General features: G+C 35.3%; 1 protein-coding gene across 1 annotated transcript; it reads left to right on the top strand.

Moving 5' to 3' along the window:
* The first annotated feature begins 13,937 nt into the window (after positions 1–13,937).
* Positions 13,938–16,251, top strand: LOC141284367 (GTPase IMAP family member 8-like). The gene is made up of 2 exons (XM_073817385.1): positions 13,938–14,580; positions 15,266–16,251. The coding sequence occupies exons 1-2, from the start codon at positions 13,938–13,940 to the stop codon at positions 16,249–16,251; spliced, it is 1,629 nt and encodes a 542-aa protein (XP_073673486.1).
* Positions 16,252–24,151: the final 7,900 nt, after the last annotated feature.

The raw sequence follows: 24,151 nt of genomic DNA, 5'->3' as shown, positions 1-24,151 counted from the left end.
GGGGAATTGAGTTGGGAGTTGTGGATTTGTGTTTAGAGTTTCACAAATAAGAGGCATAATTTCAAGAAATGTGTTTAAGCAATTGAGAAAAACTGTAAGATTGCTTTCCTGATATGAATCGCATTTGTTTTCAAGGAAGCATTTTTATTGACTTGTGATTAATAAACAGTCAAGATGGCGACGGGGCCTGAACCACCGATCCTAAACTTTAGATGGGTATCAATGTTTGATTGAAAGCAGTTATTTGAAGTGCGGTTAACGTCCGCAGTAAAGGTAGTTTGCAGTTTGATATTCAGATTTTTTAGGTTATACATACACTTACATGTGATAAACATGCAAATAAACCCGACTTCTGGTGATGCTGTCCTCCTAGCCGAAATCAGGATTCTTTTTCGATGCGACTCTTAATTTTATAATGCTTTTAGCTTCAAAAGTTGGAAACTTAGAAGACTGAAACCAGTGTCATCTTAACCAGCATGATCTTTGCAGTTTTTCACAGTAAAGCTATTGTCCGTAAACCCCTTGGTATTCCGCTATAAGGAATGTGAACGATAGGCGCGTACTATTAATAAACACGCAGACTGCTCGAAAACAAAAACATTGTTTTTAGGTCAAACTCGATTTGTGAAAACATTCACAATCGTACATTTTCACGTGTCAGTGTTTCTTTTTGCTCTGCTGCCTTTTTCTTTTATCGTAATGTCCAACCCAGTCTCACGGCAGTTCGTGTTATAGTCACGAAATTCACAAGACAGCATGAGTGACAATGGCGACGAGCCGGGGAAATTCAAAGGTAGCGTTCGCGAACTGGAAGTACCGGCACTACTTCTCGTTAATTGAAATTAAAGGCAAGAATGTTTATGTTACATGCACGCTATGCCCAGGAAAAAAGACTTTATCGTCGTTTATAAGACTTTATCGTATATAGCAGGCTGCAATCTATTGAGCTCAAATAAATACCAAATGTTCTATAATACTGTATATAGTGTTTTTATTTTTCAATCAGTTAATATAAACATCTTTGATATTAAAGATGTTATAGAACGTAATAGCGTTATAGAACATAAAAAACAACGTCACAGTTACTTTGCTGAGTAACTAATTACTTTTACAATGTGGTAACTGAGTTACTAACTCAATTACTTTTTGGGAGAAGTAATTTGTAACTGTAACTAATTACTTTTTTAAAGTAAGATGACCAACACTGGTTGTAGTGCATTTTGAATGTGAAATGAACTGCTTTGCCAAGCTGAAAGTCAGTTAGGAAAATTGTGTGAAGAGTTTTGCAAAAGTGACCTAAGTATTGAGAAATGTGTCCTAGCGTCTGTAAAAAACTGTAATATAAACTGTGTACAGTGTACAGGCAAGCGGGTGAACCCGGAATATGAACGCAACGCGCTGAAATTAATATAATATTAATTAAATAAATATATAATATACTGTAGGTTAGGCCTAATAATTGTAATGATTTTATGTCAAACAACGAATACAGTATATAGAGAAATTGAGCAAAGTTTCAACGGAGCTTTCAGTAACCTCTCCCAGCCGGCATTTCAACGTTGATTCACCGTTGAAACAACGTCAGGTACCATGGTTGGATCAACGGTGAAAAACCTTTCGGATTTGCAAAAAATTTCAACGTTGATATTGTGACGTCTTTTCAACGTGAAAGTAACAACGTTGATTCACCGTTGAAATCGCGACTTTGTTTCACCCTCTTACCTTTCGGGTTATGGTCATCTGTCGACGTTGGATCAACGGTGAATAACCTTTCGGATTTGCAAAAATTTTCAACGTTGATATTATGACGTTGATTCACCGTTGAAATCGCGACTTAGTTTCACTGTCTTACTTACCTTTCAACAACGGTGAATACACCACTGTACATTCAATTACAACCAGTTTGCATTTAGATCAACACTCTATGTACATGTTAGTTTAAAATCAAATGACTAGCAACAATGGTATCCACTTCAATAAACTAACACATGATCAATATTATAAAACAAGTTTTATTTTGGAAACATACACTGTAAATAAAAAATAAAAACTGTCAAAAACATTTTCCAAAAACAATACAAATACATTAATTCTGCTCACATGTTATTGTAGCCCAGTCTGTGATGAATACAAAGTAATCAGACTTTATTACACATTACCAGTCAGAAGTTTCTCACAGTAAAATTTTAAATGCTTTAAGTCTCTTCTGCTCACCAATCCAAGTACAGAAAATTTGAATAAAATATATTTGTACTATTTAAAATGTTTTTTATTTGAAGATATTTGAAAATGTAATTTAATCCTGTGATGTGAAAGCAGAATTTGTATCATTACTCAAGATCCAGTCACATTAAACTTCAGAAATCATACTAATATTCTGATTTGCTGCTCAAAAAAATTATGTTGGAAACAGTTCAGTGGAATTGTTTCAGTTTGCTTTGATGAACTGAAAATGAAACAATTTATCTGATATAGAAATCTATTGTAATATTATGTCTTTATTATCACTTTTGATCAATGTAAAGCATCCTTGCTAAATAAAAGTTTTGAAGTATGGTATATAATTTTACAAATGCTTTATTTCAAGTAAATGCTAATCTTTGGATCTTACTATTCATCAAAGAATCCTGAAAAAAAATCTACTGCTTAAATATTGATTATAATAAATGTTTCTTGAACAGTATATTAGAATGATTTCTAAAAGATCATGTGACACTGATGACTGGAGCAACAGGAATAAATTACATTTTAAAATATTTTAAATCATATTAAATATCATTTTAAATGATTCAAATATTATAAAGCAGAAGGAAATTTAATAAAAAAATAAAATAAAAAAACCTTACTGTTCAAAAACTTTTGACTCGTAATGTATTTTTTTTCTGATACTGAAAAAAAACACACAGATGTCAGGGTTTAAACTTCTCCAAATCCCTAGACCCCAGAAGGTTAAAGACTCAAAGTTTTTGTACAATAACATGCATATTTTGCGCTGCACAAGTGAAACCTTTTTTGACTAAAACCACTTGATCTCTTATTTGGTGGTTAACTATAGTTCTGTGAAAACAGGTTTACAAATGTGTCTCATTATAAGAGATGTGTATATTTGTGCAGTGCAAATGGGTAAAAGACTTGAGAATGGAACCTGCAACAAGAAACCATGTCGTGGTGAAGGGATCAAAAAGCAATCGCCTTAAAATTCTTTAGGCAGGAAATACCTTAAATGGAATGTATTTATTATTTTAAGCCAAAATGTTTCTTCAAATTCTGATAATAACAACAGCCTTGTGCATATATCATGGTTGTGCTTCAGGTGATCTTTGAAAGAGTCCCAGCTCTAGGTCCTCTCTCATGCTGTCCCCTCCTCTCTCTCTCCCACTTGTGTGCCTTCTGTACTGTCCTGCATAAACAAAAACACCAAAAAATAACATTTTATAAAATTGACATATTCAGATTAAAGTTTAAAACAACATGGTTTTAATCACAATTCAAACTAAACAGTGTACTTAGTGAAACAATTCAAATCATATTGAGTACATTTGTATTACATTAAATAAACTTATAACAAAAGATCAATGAATCTCTACCAGAACTGACAGTGCAAAGATGAACAATTCCTTACCAAACTGCCAATAAGCTGGATCCTTAATGATTCTACAAGGAGAAAGAATAAATGATTTATTGGAATTTTCTTAAAAAGCTGTTTTTCGTTTTAAACCATTCCTTTAAACAATCTTAAAGGAGAACTCCGGTGTGATATTGACCTAAAGTGTATTGAATCATGATACCGAGTGTGAACGTACCTTGCATATTTCATCTCGGTTTGTGTCCAGCTGTCCGAAATCTGGGGTCAGTTAGCCGATGCTCACAACAGGCTGTCTATGAGAGTGAACAGGGCATCGGAAAAGCCATGTAAATAAATAACTGTTTTACGCCATTTACGAGGCACAAAGTAGCTCCGCACTTCATCGGTAGACTTCCTAGGGCCCTGACATTTAAAACGAGACATTGAGAACTCAGAAAGGCACCGGTAGTTTATTTACAAGAAGATTTATACAGACAGTACCTGGTAGAGAAAATTTGGTAGCCGCCATCCTGAACTTAGTCACGACAAATCGAGTGTCGAGCACCAATGAATTTATCAGGTTATCAACGTATCAGGTTGTAGTTTCCTTCGTGCTCGACACTCGACCTATCGTGACTACATTTAAGATGGCGGCGACTGCTCTGTTCCTGGTGGAAGATGTCTGTATAAATCTTCTTGTAAATAAACTACCGGTGCTTTTTCTGAGTTCACAATGTCTCGTTTTAAATGTCAGGGCCCTTGGAAGTCTACCGATGAAGTGTGGAGCTACTTTGTGCCTCGTAAATGGCGTAAAACAGTGATTTATTTACATGGCTTTTCCGATGCCCTGTTCATTCTCATAGACAGCCTGTTGTGAGCATCGGCTAACTGACCCCAGATTTCGGACAGCTGGACACAAACCGAGATGAAATATGCAAGGTACGTTCACACTCGGTATCATGATTCAATACACTTTAGGTCAAAATCACACCGGAGTTCTCCTTTAATTCATTTAAATTATAAAGACATTCCGTTATATGATATTCAGAAAAGAAAGATAAAGTATGTCATCTTTAGGACTGTTATTATATGATTAAAATGTAAACACACCTGCAGTAATGCATGGGATTTATATAGAAAAATGTGAATCTCTAAAAGACAGACATTAACAAATACTAGCAACACACAACAACACCAGATATATCTACGACCAAATGAGCTAATATTGCTAGCTCGCTAAATGCGATTAGCATCTAACTTTTGCTGTCTGTGATAATAAAGCAGCACAAACACACACTTAAGTATTTAACTTCTGCAGTTTACATGTCCTTTACCAATTTGTAAACTCTTGTACTATTTTTTTAAAAGGTAACTTAATAATAAAAACTTATTGTCTCACCTGATTTAGCCAGTGCTGTATGTTTTCAGAGACTCGCAGCTCACGTCTATTTCCTTTGTGTTCCGGTTTTTGTTCTCCGTTGAGATCTCACAATTCAAATACGCTCAAAATAAAAATATAACAGGAAAATATAAAATAATTCGTGACCAACTGAATAATTTCGGTGAGTAGCAGCTCTCATACAGTCTATGCAGCTCACAACCTCACCAGAGAATGCGGTAACGGTCGAAATTTAAATTACAAAGGCCCGCGCAGTTCCACCTGTCAGGCTTCTGAATGACAGCCAGATGAACCAATCATGATCAACGCAGTAAGGTAAAACAACCAATAGGAATTGTTTCAGCATGTTGCTGCGAAGTGTATTTAGTTTTATTGTTGGTGATTATATTTAACATATTTATATTTTAATAATATTGTACATAATCATTTAAAAGGCAAACATTTCTTTGTATGCTGAAGACATATCTTATGTTGATTTATAAGTTAACCTTGTTAATTATTATTATTATTATTATTATTATAATTTAAACACTTGCTTTTGAAGGCACATATAACCGTTTAGCATTCAAAGTTTTAATAAAGTTGTTTTACCGTTGAAACAACAACCGACCTAATTTCAAACAAATTTCAATGTTGAATTTCGGTCATGTGTTGACTGATCTTCAACCATTTAGCATTCAACGTCACATCAACGTTGTTTCACCGTTGAAACAACAACTGACCTTATTTCAACCAAATTTCAACGTTGAAGGTCGGTCATGTGCCGGCTGGGCTGTTTTAAAGCGCTCCAATTGGATCTCGAGTCATTTCATTCAGAATGGGACTTCAATGAGCGTATCGTGAATCATTTGATTTCGAACGGGATGTATAGCGGCTTCGCAGGATGTGTGTGTGTGTGTGTGTGTGTGTGTGTGTGTGTGTGTGTGTGTGTGTGTGTGTGTGTGTGTGTGTGTATATATATATATCAACTGTATACAAGATTTTGACCTTTTTCATTTTCATTCATTTCACTCTTTTTTTCCATTAAGCCACCCCCAATTTATTAATAAAGTGTGTCGCTACTGAACTTGGAGCTTCAAACAGTTTTAAGGCAAGGTAATTCGTTCTGGAATGTCCCGTTTATCATTAGAACACTCTTGGAAACGGAACTTCAAAGGCGTAGCTATGGCGAATCATGATTCAAAACGGAAGGCGTGAAGTGGTCATGTGATCAATGTGTTTAAGTCATAATTTCGACTTTTTAAGTCATAATTATGACTTAAGTAAGTCATAATTATGACTTAAGTAAGTCATAATTTCGACTTTTTAAGTCATAATTATGACTTAAGTAAGTCATAATTATGACTTAAGTAAGTCATAATTTCGACTTTTTAAGTCATAATTTCGACTTTTTAAGTCATAATTTCGACATAGTAAGCCATAATTTCGACTTTTTATCTCATAATTTCGACTTGTTAAGTCATAATTTCGACTTTTTATCTCGTAATTATGACTTAAGTATGTCATAATTTCGGAAACGGGCTTCCATAGTTTTGTACTGTTTTCCCAGTGTTTTTCCCCCTTCACATGGACTTATGTTGGTTTCTCCCTTTGTTTCCCCCTGTTGAAGTCCTTATTTGGACTTCCCCCTATTAGCATAATCTGTATGACCAGTCTTGTTATCATGCCACACCCCTCTGCCACTCCTATTTAAGTTGTTTATTTCCTCAGTTTGATTGTTTGGTCTTAAAGTTTCTTCATGCTTGTTTGGATTTCTGTTCTTTTGTTTAACAAAAATGTGTTATTTTGTTTTCCTGGCTCCTCTTGTTACCCTCTGGCTCCTCATCCCTTGCACGGCGTGACACTGATCAACTGATTTCATTGGTTCAATAATTCAGTCAGATTATTTTATTTTTTTTATTTTTTTTACCATTATTAGACAAAAACACAAATACAAATAATACAGAAGGTTAAACAATGTTAAGGTACAATAATAAAAAAAAACAAAGATAAATAAAATACAATAAATATATATATATATGTAAAATTCTCAGCCTATCATGAACCTCTTGACCTAAATAATAACCTTACAGCCCAATCTATATCATACAATATAAGGAAACCAGTTGTTACAGTTTTTCTCAATTGCTAAAACACTATAACCAGTCTTTTGAACTAAAATTTCAAAACTATAACGCCATTTTTGAAAAAGCACACCCATTTCCCTAAACTATAAACACTATTCCCTGCTTTGACACATGAGTTATATTTGGTGAACTGTTACTTCAAAACTCTACACACAAATCCCTACATTTCTCAGTGCTCACACCATGTGGTCATTTAGAAAGCACAAGCATTCAATATTGTTCACTCAAGTCTGCGAAGTTTGAGCTCAATTAGCACACAATTACCCAACTGGAAACACTAGGAGTCAAAATTTAGCACACACCAATCAGAACCTTCGATGGAGATAAAAGGATAAAAGTTTTTCTCAGTCACTTTGGTGCATTTCTCAGATCAGAAATGAAATATACATTTGTCTGCAGTTTCCTACATTATCAGTTGCTATTGTCATGTTGCTCATCAAGTTGCCAATAGTCTTACCCCTCAAAACATCAAGTCATTAGCTCATCGTATAAATCATTACCTAAATGCAAAATTTTTGATCTAGTTGTCCTAAACTGTCAATCATATATTCTACACATTTCTATTAGACTTTTTGTAAATTTGCCATGAATTATTCAAGTGAATCTTGACTTTCACTAATGAAGATAATATAGATCAACCAATGATAAAGCAGTTCTCTGAAATAGATCAAAGGTACATCTCATGAAGCTTCCATTGGAAAGCATATATAGACAGAGGACAACGCAGGAGTTACAAATTCTGACGGTGGACTTTCTTATTTTTATTTTCACCTTTGTGCCCATATTTCTTTTTTTTCTGTTTCACAATGACGTTGTGTGCTTTTATTTTATTTTTTTATTTTTTGTCAGACCACTAGTACAAGTGTAACTGTGAATCCTATCCAGTCTTTTTCAATCAATATCCCACATACAGTAATGTGTAATTTTGAAGAGGAAGAGTAGGAGGTGAAAGAGGAAGAGGAGGAGGAGAAGGAGGACGATGACGACAACAACATGGAAAAGACAGAGGAAGAGCAAGGGCAAGAAGACAAGCAGTCTCATATATTTTAGTTGATGAGTGCCAGGGTTGGATCAGGCATGCAAGAGGATTTTACCCCTGCTGCCTGGCCAGGGCTAATTTAGCCTGTGATGCTGAAGAGGTTCTTTGGCCTGTCCCAGACCAAAGACAGGATGCTGGGCAGAATAACTAAATTTATTTAGTTGTTTTTTGCTGTTTTGTACTGTACTCTACAGTACATTAAATTAAGGAATAAAACACTTGCAAAGGAATAGATTTGTTGTGTTCATCATGTGAAAAGTTCTTTATTTGTATTGTTTTTGTAGTATTGTTTTGAATTTATCTCATCAGTGTGTAAAACTGTATTGTAGTGTGTTTGTTTTTGAGGATTTGTGTGTCATGTCTGAGAGCAAAGTTTGGTTTTTCAGCAAGATTGAGTTGTTTTGAGTGGAGAGCTTCATTTTGACCTCAATATAGGAAGTTTGGGGAAATGAGTTAGGAGTTGTGGATTTGTGTTTAGAGTTTCGCAAATAAGAGGCATAATTTCAAGAAATGTGTTTAAGCAATTGAGAAAAACTGTAAGTAAGAAAGAAATGCTTATTCAAATACAAATCTCCCCTTAAATATTATCTCCTGTAAACTGGTTGGAAGATGTTCCAAAACAGGCCCTCACATCTCTTCAAACCTAGCACCATCTCCCCTAACCACTGCAGTTAATCTCTCCATCGGCAATATTCTGAAGGTCTCTCGATACCAAAGGTAAAGTGATGGGGGTCTAGGGTGAATCCACTCAATAAGGATGCATTTTCTCGTGAGTAACAAGAGCTTATCGCAGAGTAGAAACCGGTAAGTGATTAAAGCAATTTCTTTTGCTGGCAAGCCAAGTAAATTACCAATTACCAAGTTTTTTTTTTAAATATCCCCCATCTTCCGAGCCACTCCATCCCACAACTTTGTGATGCCTGGACAATGCCAAAAACAATGCATGAAAGTTCCAATTTCACTCTGCCATTTATTGCATAATGGGGAGTGATTACTATTCATCTTAATCAGAATTCGTGGAGTAATGTAGAATCTTAACAATAATTTGTATTGCATCTCAACCAGTCTATTGCAAGTAAATATAATTCTAATAGATTTAACTGTATCTACCCAGTTGTCATCGATATACTCAGTACTGAGATCTCTCTCCCAAGTACGCCAAATATGATCAATACCACTGTGATCCACTGAATAAAAAAGAAGGTAAGCTTTTGAAATATGATGGCGTGCATCGGTCGCTTTTCAACAAAAAGTCATCTATATTACAGTAGACAGGGATTTCACCAGGAGGCTTGAGGTTACGGGAGTTAATAAAATGGCGAATCTGAAGGTATCCCCAGAAACTACCACTTTCAAGCTCAAATTTGTCCTTAAGTTGGTTAAAAGACATTAAAGTATTTTCTAAAAATAAATCACCAGCCACTCTTATACCCTTTCCATGCCATCTATGGAATAAGGATTTTTGAACCCCAGGGAGAAAATCTCTATTGCCAGTCAAAGGTGTCAGACCTGACAAAAAATAAATAAAAATAAAAAACCCTTCTCCCTGTGCATTTCATAATGTTCTGCCATACTTTAACTGTATTACATATGATAGGGTTGTTTTTAATTTCAGGCCATGACTTAAGGCCCTTACTACCAGTAAGCAAACTTAACAACGAGTATGGCGTCACTGCCCGCTCATCAACGCAGGGCTGGGATTTCAAATAAGAATGCAGCCAATTCAAAATTGTGCGAGTATGGCAAGCCCAATTGTTGAACTTTAAATTAGGTACCGCCTGTCCACCACTATCTACTGGCAGTTGTAAGATCTTCATCTTACCCCTTGGCCTTTTCCCTTGCCAGATGAATTTTGAAAAACTTCTTTCCATATCTAAAATATTATTTTTAGGAAACCAGAGTGGTAGCATTTGCATTGGATACAGTATAATATTCAAGGAAGGATGTTCATTTTAATGAGATTAATTCTTCCCATCCAAGATATGGGGGGGGTTAAACCAGCACTCTAAATTGTCTTTTATAAGTAAGTGGGGCTAAATTAAGTTTCCATAGTTCTGATAAATCAGGTAAAAATCGAATTCCAAGATATGTGAGGCCTGAATTATTGTGTTGTTAGTGTAGATCAGCTGATTTCATATTGAATCACTTGTATAATTAATTTGTGGTGGCTTTTTTTCTGTTTTCCTTGTTGTTCTTCTGGGTCCGTATCCCTAAAGATTCCAAGAATCCTCTCAGAAAGCTCCTAACTTAACCTAAAAATTCCTTGCCAGGAGTTTTAGCTTAGAAGTGATTCCAGAACATTTTCAGTGAACTCTGAGCAAGGAATGGATGGAAAATCCTATCTTAGTGAGGAGGTGTGGTTGACCCCGTTGCTAGGTATGAGTCATCATTTCAAAAGCCGTGATTGGTTGATCCTACAAGTTTGATGAAAATGAACTTTTGGTGATAATGAGCAGAGGATGTACCCTCAAATCAATAAACATAATTATACACTCGAATCTTATGCAGACTGTAATTGTAAATAATATTTCACATTCAAGAAAATATCTGGAAAATGAATAGTAAGCTGTAGGGGTTATAGCCTAACATTAGAATCTAAAAATATGTGAAAACAAGGTCATTACACCCTGTTCAAATAATGATTTGTGTCTTATTTGCTCATATTAATATCCTAGCTGGCATATTTTGTACTTTCACTCCCATATGGACCCCATTGAAAACAAGATGGCCTATCTCAAGGGGCTGTCCTTAATGAAGTAGAAATTGCAACGTTACAACTCAGTGTGGTCTTAACGAGGGTAACACGGCTCAGCTTTTATCAATGTCTGTGATTACTTTCTTCTCCGGTGTAATAGCGTTGTGGCGTCGAGTTGAAGTAATTGCATCTCTAAGGAGATCCACCACAAGCATGATTCCTGCACGATCCAATCTGTAGCGTCTCAATAATTCCCTGTCATCCAGTGTTTGCAGGACATCTCTCCTGCCTCCTCTGTTGGCCATTTTGTGCAGCTGCTTAGGGGAACTCCTAAGCCACTAAAAGTCCTCTTCCCTGCTCTTAGCAGATCTCGCCTTAGGAGCCCTTTTAAGCGCCAAGAATCTTGAGGAATAGCTTTTATATTAACTGGGATTTTCATGTCACTTTTAGGGGAAATTCTAAGAAAACGTCATGACTCTGAGAATTTTCTTAGAATTTGGCCGCTAGGAGCCACTTTTTGCACAAAAATTCTTTAGGGATACGGACCCTGGTCTTGATGTGTTTCTTTCTGTGTAAAATGATCTTCAGGTGAGATCAATAATATTGTTTGCCTTAATAATATTAATCATTCATTATTTCCGCTCTAGTCACCAAATTTCAAGATCTCAACACTGAAAAATAATCTGTTATCAGCATGAGGATTCTACCATGAGAGAAACTTTTTAATGATGTATCAGAATCGAACTGATATCAGTGTGAATTTGGTTCTGATTTGCTTTGGTTTTTCCAACTGCTGACTTGAGACGATCATCTGAAATAGCTTTAGTCTGAGACGCTTTTATAAAGGCTTTATCAATCTGTTCATGTGACTGTTATTAAAATCTGTACAGCATCAGTGGGAGATTATTACTGACAGAATGAACAAAGTTGATTTAGCATCAGTCTGAATGAAGTGCAGTAGATGGGTCTCTCACATGTTTACTTCATTCAGTGAAATTGATGTCTTGTGTTCTGGAAACGTCTTATTCATGGTGTGTTCTATTAAAAAAAGACTTAAGAATTAGCAAATGAAACATCAAGGAATCAGAGAAACGATACATACAAAAAGAGGATGTAAGTAGAATGGGAGGAGCATTTTCACTATGTACTGTAGCAGAAGTGGAAGTAAGCTGTTCAGAGGTCGTTCAACAGCTTAACTCCTTTTTTATATTTTATATTTCCTGCAACAGAGTTGTAAGCTAATATGATGTTTAGATATAAGGCATAGCAAATTTATAAGGAGATTGTTATTGTTTTGAATTGTATTAGTTTTCTAAGAAGAATTTTTGTGGGCTTTTCCAATCAGTCTGTAGTCGGACACAGTGAAGATGGCTACAGGCCCTAAACTATTTCCTGGTAAGAGGCTCTGTTTACACGGTTAAATGGTAAACATATATTCAGTTGAGTTTGGATTGCCTTACTGTTAAGAGTTTTGGCTTGTGTAGTTCAGTTTGTGATTTCATTTGGGTCCTTGAAATGAGAGGTTTTCAGTCTTTCGTCCCTGAATTGCATCTTTTTACATGCAAAAAATTCAAAGGATGTGTTAATAAAACAAAACAAAAAAGCTTAGTAAAAATATTCAGTTGTTTTTAATGTAATTTGATTGTTCATTTTTAATCAGACAGTTTAAAATTAATTATATAACAATCTTTATATTAAAATTAAATTATATAACAATTTATTCTATTACAAATTGCATTTCCTAACCATAACCCTACTGGTAATATAAGCTTCTCTTAAACTTACTGGTACAGTTTTGTAATATCTGCCAATTATATTGGAATTTTAGGGGCACGTTTTTGAAATAGTATCTCCCACACAGAGCACAAAAATAGGGTCACTTTATTTCTTAAATCAGATTAATGAAACTTTTTTTTTTCCATTAGTAATGTGTGGCTAAATGAGCTTTACCACGATAAAGTCGAAAATTCTGCTTGTTTGTAAATTTGAATGTTTGCAATCAGATCATTGAAAGTAAATTTCAACGCATTACTTTACAGAGAGCTTTCAATCTGCTAAGTTCTACCTTAAAGGAGAAGTCCGGTGTGATATTGACCTAAAGTGTATTGAATCATGATACCGAGTGTGATCTTACCTTTCATAGTTCATCTCAGTTTGTCCCCTGCACTTCGAAATCTGGCGCTAGTTAGCCGATGCTAACAACAGGTTGTCATTGAGGGTGCCTCAGGCATCGCACTAACCATGTAAATAAATCACTGTTTTGGACCATTTACGAGGCACAAAGTAGCTCCACACTTCATTTGGTAGACTTCCAAGGGCCCTGACATTTAAAACGAGACATTGAGAACTTTGAAAAAGCACCAGTAGTTTATTTACTAGACGATTTATGCAGACAATACCTTCAGGAAATTTACCGTTCGCGCCAACTTGAATTTAGTCACGATAAGTCGAGTGACGAGCAGGAAGGAAACTACAACCTGATAAGTCACGTGAGTACTAGCGTTACCTTTGGACTGGAGTTAGTGCAGATAGTTGGCATTTGCAAGGATGTCGGACGATGAAGCTACTGAGTTTGATGAAGTAGTAGTTTAGTTTCCTTCCTGCTCGTCACTCGACTTATCGTGACTAAATTCAAGGTGGCGGCGAACAGTAAATTCCCTGAAGGTACTGTCTGTATAAATCTTCTTGTAAATAAACTACCGGTGCTTTTTCAAAGTTCTCAATGTCTCGTTTTAAATGTCAGGGCCCTTGGAAGTCTACCAATGAAGTGTGGAGCTACTTTGTGCCTCGTAAATGGTGTAAAACAGTGATTTATTTATAACCTGTTGTTAGCATCGGCTAACTAGCGCCAGATTTCGCAGTGCAGGGGACAAGCCGAGATGAGCTATGAAAGGTAAGTTCACACTCGGTATCATGATTCATTACACTTTAGGTCAATATCACACCGGACTTCTCCAATAACAAATATGGTGCAACCAAACTGAGCTAGTACTATAAGGCCCTATATTGGGTAGGTAGCCATTTGTGAGGTTAAATTAAGACATCCACACTAGTAGTAGAAAATAGTAGCATTATAAATTGACTTCTTATTTTTACAAAAATCTCTTTTAGATATGACAGCAATCAGCTCCAGTCCAGATGAAGAAGTGATCCGAATTCTCCTGATTGGCAGACAAAAGTCTGGGAAAAGCTCATCTGGAAACAGTATACTGGGAGAAAGAAAGTTTAAAGTTAAAAAGCATGAATCTGACATTTGTGAGGGTAAAACACAAATCGGTGGAAAGTGGGTTGCTGTGATTGATTGCCCAGATCTACTGGATCCAGATCTGAATAAAGAGAAGCTGGATATAAAGAAAGGGCAGCTGATCTCTAAATGTTCAGCAGGTCTCAGTGCAGTTCTGCTCACCGTTCCTCTAGAGAAACCTGTTCAAAATGAAGAGGAGATCCTGAATTTTTTTCAGTGTTTATTTGGTCCTGAAGTTCAGAAATACATCATGATTCTGTTTACACACGGAGATGAGCTGGATGAGCTGGATGAACCACAGACCATTGAAGAATATCTACAAGACCATGCTGATTTACAGCAACTGGTGACTGAGTGTGGAGGAAACCTGCACTGTTTTAATAACAAATGCAAAGTAAAAGGTCAAGTAAACGAACTACTGCAGAAGATTGAAGCAATGATAATGAAGAATGGAGGGAAATTGCTCACACAACAAATGAGAAAGAGAAGCAGCAAAGATATTCCTCATAACTGTAAGTTATTACATCTACATAAATGGACACATACATAATTCTACACTGCTTGGCTAAAAAATGCATTGTCTGTGTTTAAATAAGCAAATACTTAAGATTTTATAATTGAGTCATAATACCGTGATTGCTATGCTTCTGACATACTGTATTGACCTTCTGGGAAAACTAGGTTCTCTCTCAGTCATTCACTCTGATGTTAAGTTGAGTGATGCAATTTTGGGGATCGTACTCGAAACCCTATTAGCTCTGAGCTAAAGATAAAGGGGCATGCCAATTCCACTCAGTGCATTCTTTTTTGGCCGAGATCTTGTAAGTGCTATAGAAGGGTTGAACCACTCTGTAAAGTCAACTCCAGCACATCCCAAAGATTTTAAAAAGGGTTGTGCTCAGGACTCGGTTGTGGCTAGTTCATACATCAAAATATTTCCGCATGCTCATTGAACCACTATTTCACAATTAGAGCTCAGTGAATCCTGGCCTTGTCATCTTGGGATATGTATATTGGCACATCTTCAGAAATAGCTGCATCTCTTAGTGTGAAAATAATTGTTGCAAAACATACAACATGCCCATCTGTCAACTTTTTGTTTACGAAAATATAGGAGATATAGATCTTATTGATTCTGTTATTTAGAATTGTTGATATATGTTTAGACTTGTTAGAGACATGATCTTGTTGTTGTAGTTTCAGGAGAGCATCCAGCAGAAGATCCAGAGGAGACTCATATTCCCGACAGAAAAGGCCAGATCAGACTGGTACTTCTGGGAAAAACTGGAGTTGGGAAAAGCGCCACTGGAAACACCATCATTGGCAGAAATGTGTTTAAATCTTTCACTAGTTCAAACTCTCAGACCAAACAGTGTAAGTCAGAAACGACAGTGAGGATGGGTACAGAAATATCAGTGATTGATACACCTGGACTTTATGATACTAATCTCAGTCAAGAGGAGGTTCAGAATGAAATAGCAAAATGTATCACATATGCCTCTCCTGGACCACACGCTTTTATTATTGTCATTAAAGTGGAAAGAAACACACCGGAAAATAAACAAACAGTGGAGCAACTTAGACAAGTGTTTGGGGAGCAGATAATAAAATACACCATGATCCTCTTTACCCACAAAGATCAGTTAGAAAAGGAAAGGAAAACCATAGAGGAGTTTGTTCAAGAAAGCGATCCAGATCTTCAATCCCTCATTCGCAGTTGTGGAAACCGATTCATCTCTCTGGACAACAACTCTACCAGTTTCCCACAGTTCAAGGATCTGATTGGTAAAATAGAGACAATGGTGGCAGAAAATGGAGGACACTTTACAAATGAAATGTTTGATGAAGCAGAGAGGCACATTAAAGAGATTCAGAAACAGCACTTGGATGAAAAAGTGAAACGGTACAAACAGGAGTTCAAAATGGTTGATCAAACAGAATGGCAGAAAATATTCTGGCGTTTAGCAGAGGAGTCTCGGCGGGAAGCTGAGCAGTCTTTGATTTCTGACATGTGCATAACAGCTGTGGCCAAACTCATGGGGAAGGTGGTGGTGACGCATGAGGAGAGAGAGAGTGCGCTGAAGGAGGCTGAGAGCAAAGGAATCGGTCGTACAGATGCCGTTCGACTTGCAATCAGAGCCACACGAAAACTAGCAAAACAGACCATGTGTGGAGTTCAGTGAGAAAGGTGATCGAACTCAAGATCTAAATTGGGTGCCCAACCCTGTTCCTGGAGATCTACTATTCTACAAAGTTCAACTACAACCCTGAACAAACACACTTGAACCAGCTAATTAATCTCTTAGGTAGCACTTGAAAATTACAGACAGCTGTGTTGGAGCAGGACTGGAACTAAAATATGCAGTTAGGTAGATCTCCAGGAACAGGACTGGGTAAAATCATAATCATAAATCATAGGTCTTCAACCTAGCTACTGGGGACTTTCCTGCAGAGTTTTGTTCCAACCCTAATCAAACACACCTAAACCAGCTTATCAAGCTCTTCAGGACCACTTGAAAAATCACAGGCCAGGTGTGCTGAAGCAGATTCGAAAGAAACATTGCGGGACAGTGGGTTAAAAAACTATGCTTTAAATTATTGTGTGCTTTTCTTCAGTCATCCTGTTTACAAGCTAACCTTTAATGATTTCTTTAATGAACCTTTAAGATTCTTTATTAGTATTGATTGCTGCTTGGAATGTCTGTCTGATGTACAAATACAAAAAAAGAGCTATAGTGCGAATAGCACTGCACAAGTATTATAATCACTGTAAATCTGAACAACAACAATCACATGAATTAACCACTGAACAAAAAAAAAAAAAAAACCTTAAAAAAAAATCAAATATTGCTTCCTTTGTTTTCAACACTTCATAAACTGACGGATTCTCAGCAATGGTGGCACTGGCCAGTGTCCAGTTTGGTAGCACAGATCAAGTTCAGAAATACAACACCTCAGATGGTTATAGGTGTTTTTAATCATTGATGTATGCAGTTTTAGTCTGTCAGTTTGTTCTTGTTTTTGTATGTATACACTGATTTTTTTTTGTCTCATATTAAAAATATAACGTATTCAAAGGGATAGTTCACCCAAAAATGAAATTCTGTCATTAATTACTCACCCTCATGTCGTTCCAAACCTGTAAGACCTTTGTTCAACTATGGAACACAATTTAAGATATTTTTAATGAGCTTTCTGATCCTGCATAGACAGTGAGGTAACTACCATGTTTAAGGGTCCAGAAAGGTAGTAAGAACATTGTTTAAAAAAGTCCATTTGACATCAGTAGTTTAACCATAATGTTACGAGAATACTTTTTGTATGCAAAGAACAACAACAATTTCTTCTGTTCTGTGTCAGTCTTTGACGGTTGTTAATGGAAGTACCACAACACACGAAGATTTGGACTCAATTGAATAAGAACGCTATGCAAACATATAGTTTAAAAGTAATTTGCTTTTGAGGGTAGGAAGATGCATGGGCATTAATTTGTGTTATTTTAATGTCACTTTTTTTTTACCCTCAAACCTACCCCACTGAGACAGTGATACACAAATGTGAAAGTACATTTTGTACTTTTTTTAAGTACAAAATGTTGTTTATTTATTTATGTTTATGAAACTTTATCCACATTCAAATGTTTTTAAAACAGAATGCATGAAGCCAGATTTTTTTTTTTTTTTTTACAAGCAGATACCCTGTTCTTTCTTTTAATATTTTGTATGTTCAGATATTCATATAACTAAATATATACAAATTAATACCTAAATAGGGACATAGTAGTAGTATACTTAAAATATGTTGTAAAGTTCACTTAAAGAAAACTTAATGGCCCGGTTTCACAGACAGGGCTTAGACTAAGCCAGGATTAGGCCATAGTTCAATTAGGACATTTAAGTATTTTTTATAAATGTGCTTAGAAAAAAAAATACATTACTGGTGTGCATCTTGAGACAAAATATATTTTAAGTTCAGTCAGTGCAAGTTTATTTCAGTTGAAACAGCTCAGACTTACATTTTAGTCTAGGACTACCCTTGTGAAAAAAAAGTACATTTTTGTGTATTTGTATTGTATTTCTTGTTGCAACAGTACATTACAAATATACTAGCAAAAAGTGTACTAATTTTAAATATATAAAAAGTACATTACCACAATGCTTTTACCTATTTTTACAATACAACTTTTAACACACTTTTAAATAATTGTAATGTCGTATATTTCCTTAAAAATATATTTTACAGTACACAAATATACTTGATTTGAAAGTTGTTTATTTTTTTAAAAGTGTGTTTATTTGTACTTTATGTAAATATCTTTCAGCATTATTTTCATATAAAAACATTGTGCATTTTGTTTTGTTTTGCAATGCTACAAACATTGTTTGAGTTGTTCATTATGTGCATCTGTCTGTTATTGAAGTTATGTATTTATTGTAATGACCCTGATAAGTCCATTCATCATTGGGGGTTAGCATATTTTTACTTACAAATAATTTATTTATGGTTTATTGCTTGTGTGTTTTGAAAACACTCATAATTAATTCATAATATACTTGTAATACAAAAGAAATACACTTTAATATTACTAATCAAGCATGCAATTATCTTACACAGGCATATACTTAAAGTTACTAAGTTTACTACAACTTAATTAGAATTAAAATATATTTAGCACAAAATTAGTATGTCGAAAATAGCACACTTCAAATTAACTAATCATTAATACACTAATGGTATACTGACAATTAGTATGGCTGCAAGTATACTTAGCATATATTTTTTTTTTTCACAAGGGTAGGCTTAAGCCCTGTCTGTGAAACCGGGGGAATGAGTATACTTGCAGTACAAACTAAAACAGAGATGTAAACTAGTTACTCAAAGTTTACTACTGTTATACTTAAAGTAGTTCAATTTAGTTACTTTAGTTACTTTACTGTAGTTACTTTATAGTAGGTCAATTTAGTCCCAAGGAGTACTGAAATAAAATAAACTTGAAGTATACTTCTTTTTGGTAAGAGGTGATAAACAAAGACCAGTCAGAGATGCAATCAACTGAAGATAAATTTACTGAAGAAAATAGTTTGCTTTTTGCTCAGCAGAAGTCAGCTTTAACACTCGCTCTGCATATCTCAATACAACAGTAATTATACTCCAACAATATCCCAGCTGGCATTTTAACGTGACATTTCAACGAGTCAGCGTTGAATCAACGTCACTACGTCAGGTGTCAGTGTTGGATAACCGTTGGATTTTGTTTAGATTTTGCAAATCTAAAAACAGTTAATTGATCAGCATTGTTTGAATGTTGGAACAACGTTATCTTTCTACTGATATATTTCAACAAAATGTTTAAAAGTCATGGTTGTAAAAATAATGTTGATTTGACGTACAACTCAAATTTTATTTATATTTCTTTGTTGAATCTATAGTTAGTTAACAACACCATTTCAACCATTTGGTATTCAACGTTGTTTTGACGTTGAATGAATGTTTTTTCATAAACTGACATTATTTCAACCACATTTAAACGTTTAAGGTCGGTCGAATGCCAGCTGGGATAACTACATCATTCTTGGGTAAAAAGGATTCTGATTGGTACAATTGTAGAAACGCATGTGAAAAATCTTAATGCACATGAAGTCCAAAACTTATCTTCGAAGGTTGTTTAGGTGATGCGATTAGAGGTCACATGCAACTTCTCGCTCCTGCCACACAATGCATCCAGGAGGTGTCCAGGTGACCATTCCACCTTGTGTGCCATTATGAAACTTCCCTGGAAACTAGTACTGCACAAAGTTTAGCATATGGAGAAATTCTCACGAACAAGAAGAGAGCACATTCCTATAACTTTATTCAATCAACTAAAATAGAGCTAAATAGGCTACTGATTAATAACTTGATTAACACCTTGATGTTGAACTTTATAAGGCTTTATAATTAAGACTTTCAAGGAGAATTAAAATGCAGGCACGTGCACACATAAACATCAAAGGGGGCTTGAGCACCTGCCCTTTTTATTCCTGGACAGAAAGTGCCCTTTTTTCTGGGGTGCTTTTTTTTTTTTTTTTTGAAAGATAATATATATATTTCTGTTTACGCACAGCTTCCCTGTCAAATAAATATATTTATTGAAGAGTATATCTAAATATCAGGTCAGTAGTTCTGAAGCGCCCATTCCCCCACCCCTGCGCAGCGGCCCACATCATATACAAACACACCTGCAGGCAGCAGCAGCCCCTCCCAGCAGTGTTTTTCTTTTAAATTTCTTTTTAAATTTAAGTTACATTTTATCTCATTTCATTAACAAAATAAATTTCTTTAATTTAAGAAATTCATGTCACATGTTCTCTTGCAGCAGCTGATTCGTTGTATACGCACGAGTCACGACTGCTTTAACTTATATGCAGATTTAACATGCGCAAGGCACCGGAAAATATAGATCAGTATTTTAATATAATGTGTAATGATATGCATTTTCATTATATGATGTAAGCTTAGACGTAATCTCGTTGAGGGAACACAGACTCGACATTGTTGTGGTAATCTTTGCGTAATCTTTTCCTTTTGGCACACAAGCATAATTACTGCCACCTGCAGGACAAACTGTGTATTGCACCCGATGCTCGGTTGTGGTAAAATGAATTCCAGAAACGATTCCAGATTTAGGGGTCCAGTGGAGTGGCCAAGTGTGCTGACGCAGGGGCACTGGCCCTCGCCTAAAACCGCCACTGCTCCGCACAGCGGTCTTTTATCAAGAAATAACAGACCGCATTCTACATTGGAATTCAACCAAGCCATCATGTAATAAAATAAGTTAGTAATAAGCATATAGCATAGCATAAATTGGTGAATTTAGAAGAAATCTACAGATGCAAACAGATGGAGGATAGATACACTCTAAAAAATGTAGTTAATCTGAGTAACTGCATCTGGTACATTAATCAATAAAATTGAGTAGAAATAAGTTAACATTAAACGTTAAAAATAACAATATTTATAAATTAACTTTTAATACCTTTAAATTTCCTCTAAACCTTTATAAAATAGTATTCCATACAACCACAAATACATACATGACATTGGCTTTTATTGAATTTTTCTCAATTATTTTGGTAAGTTTAATTCAAACAATCAAGTAAGATTTTTAGAGATTTTATTAAGTTAATAAAGTAAACTAGTAGCATAGAAAATGTTTTCAAAACATGCACATTGTGGAATGGTTTCCTTTGCTGCTCTATAAACCTAGTGAATGGAGACCATGGCTTCTGTGTGAACTGACTATTTTGTAGACATCTTTTGAAAATTAAACAATCGCATGAGTTTGAGCAAGATAAAATAAACGTTTTAATTTTTTTTAAAGGAAGTCAGTGTTGCGTTAATATATATACTTATATATACTAAAAAAACAAAAAAAACTTAATTATGAGAAGTGCCCTTTATTTCACTTGAGCCCCTGCCCCTCAAAATGTCTGTGCAGGTCCCTGTTAAAATGTAAACTTGATCTGTGCTATCAAGTCAGACACGCATAACTGCTGATCTCACTGATCAAGTATGTGATTATTGTGTCACGAAATTATTAAATACAGTCCTTTGAACACTTATTACTGTTATTTGTGCTATGTATCAATGCACTACTGTATTACAAATGTTATTGTTGCATTACAGCTAAATTGTTTTTGAAGATTTCTTTAAGCAATCAATGCCATTAAAGAAGAAAGCGTATGATTTTGTCTAGTGTCTTGTGTGTTTGATCCTTGTCTATTACTGAATCACAAACATCTTCTGTTTCATTAATTTCTCTATACTTCTGATTGCAAGTTAAACTGGTGCTCTTTGATTTGGCTAGAGCTATTAGGATTTCACCAGTCATAATCAAATGTTCTTCTACACATTGATACTCTTCTGCTAAGAGCTGACTGCTACTAACTGCTCCCACATCCAGTTTCTTCTTATGAATCTCTTGAAATGTCACACATCACTTCATTTTCTTCCAACACTGAGCAGATCTCTGAATTGTGGAAAAATGGAAAATCTGTTGTCCAGACAAAAGATTTGATTTCATATGAGGGTTTGAAGATTTGGATCACCATTCTGTAGAAATAATTCAATAGTTTTATATTCCTCCTTTAGTAGATCTTTGTAACATCATGATCTTCACTTCTTTACTTCTCAAGCTGTATTTATTTTATTTTTTTTCCATAGAAATGGAAAGTTTACCTCTAAGACTGAAGTAAACCATTAGAGTTTCTCTCAAGCATCAGTCCATCACAAGTGCTCTGAAAACCAGTTTTTTTGTTTCAAGGAGCTACAATCATCCTGAGCCGAGATACTGAAGTTGGAGTAAATGTCCATATAGCCAGAGTTTGTGCTGGAGCATGATTAGGAATGATTTCAGAAATGTTCTCCCAAGGATTTTTGTTCCATGTCTTGTCACCTGACAGAATTTGTGTTTCTTTTCACCTTTGGCTTGATGATTTGGGGTTTAAAAGACATTTAATATTCCACAATATACTTTTATTGACTGCACTGCACTGTCAGATGAGAACAACTTAAATTGAATGGACTACTTGCACAACTACTTCTGCATTTTACTTATTACAGCTTGGGAGTCTCTGGTCAGCATTTAGCACATTTACATACATACAGATTTTTTTTAAATGTTTTAGAGCTGGCAATTATTTTCAAACAGTTAATCATATTGTCTGCATTGACATAAAGAGTCTTCGACCTGCTGAAATTGTCCTATTTCCCTTAAAAATGTGCATTCTTTATAATAAATATAGGAATATATATTTATATTTATTCCGAAGCACTTGTCTTCTCATTAACAGTATTCTCCTCTTACTGACTATATTCCATAGCTGTTGAATTTACAGTTTGACTGATAAACGCAATTACAAAAACACTTTTTTTTGGTGGACTACCATTTTGTAGAACCACAACTTTACTACAAATACCATGTTAAAACTATGGTTAGTGTAGAAAAACTTGGGTTAATTTGTGCCTCAATTAATAGTTTAGAGCACCGACACCCTGTGCTAAAAACAGTCATGTATGTTTATCAGCAACTGCTTTCTTACATTGGTTAATTATTGGTTATTGTTGGTTAAAACCTCACATTCTGTTGAGTTTGGAAATTTCTGTTCACAATAATCATCAGAATATCTCTTCTCCCATCTCTGAAAATGTCCGGATTTTTAAATCATCCTGTGGACTCTCATTTTAATAAGCGTTTAAGTAAACTAGATGATTACAGCGCATTGAAAATATACATAAGCGTAAATAATTGAGCAGCATTATTTCAAGTGCATCATGAGGCTCAGTGCAAGTAGTCCATTGAGCTGATTAATGACTTGTATCTGATCATTGTGTTTTTTTTGTTTTTTTCTTACTGAATCACACACATCCTCTCTCTGAATGCATGTATAACTCCCCTAAAAATACCTGTTGCTTTGTGCTCAGCTTCTTTTGGGGCGCTTGCTCCCTCCTCACTGGTCAATGTTAGGCTTCTCCCCAAGAGGTGCAGATTTTTATCATAAAATGATTGCTCAGCTTCCTGTCGTGATTCCTCTACTAAATTCCAGTATATTTTCTTCCACTCTGTTTTAGGGAGCCGTTTGTACTGCTGATAGTGCTGCTTCACTTTCTCGGCCAGTTTCTTCCTCTGAATCACCTGAATGCATTTCTCTGTTTCATCAAACATGTCACTTGTAAAGTGTGTCCATCCATTTTTTTCCATCATTGTCTCTATTTTACTAATCAGATCTTTGAACTGTGGGAAACTGGCAGACTCATTGTCCAGAAAGAAGAATCGGTTTCCACAGCTCTGTACAAGTTCTTTAAGAGCTGGATCAGCTTTCTTCAGATAATGCTCACTGGTCATATTTTGCTTCTCTAATTGATCTTTGTAAGTGAAGAGGATCATGGTGTATTTTAGTATCTGTTCTCCAAACACTTCTTTGAGATGTTGCACTGTATTTTTCTCCTCCTCAGTGAATCGACCCACTCTAATGATGATAATAAAAGCATGTGGTCCAGGAGAGGCGAATGTTACACATTTCACTATTTCTCTTTGAACTTGCT

This window comes from Garra rufa, chromosome 1 (genome assembly GCF_049309525.1).
Source record: "Garra rufa chromosome 1, GarRuf1.0, whole genome shotgun sequence".
Taxonomy (NCBI): domain Eukaryota; kingdom Metazoa; phylum Chordata; class Actinopteri; order Cypriniformes; family Cyprinidae; genus Garra; species Garra rufa.
This window is presented reverse-complemented; position numbering and strand designations above follow the sequence as displayed.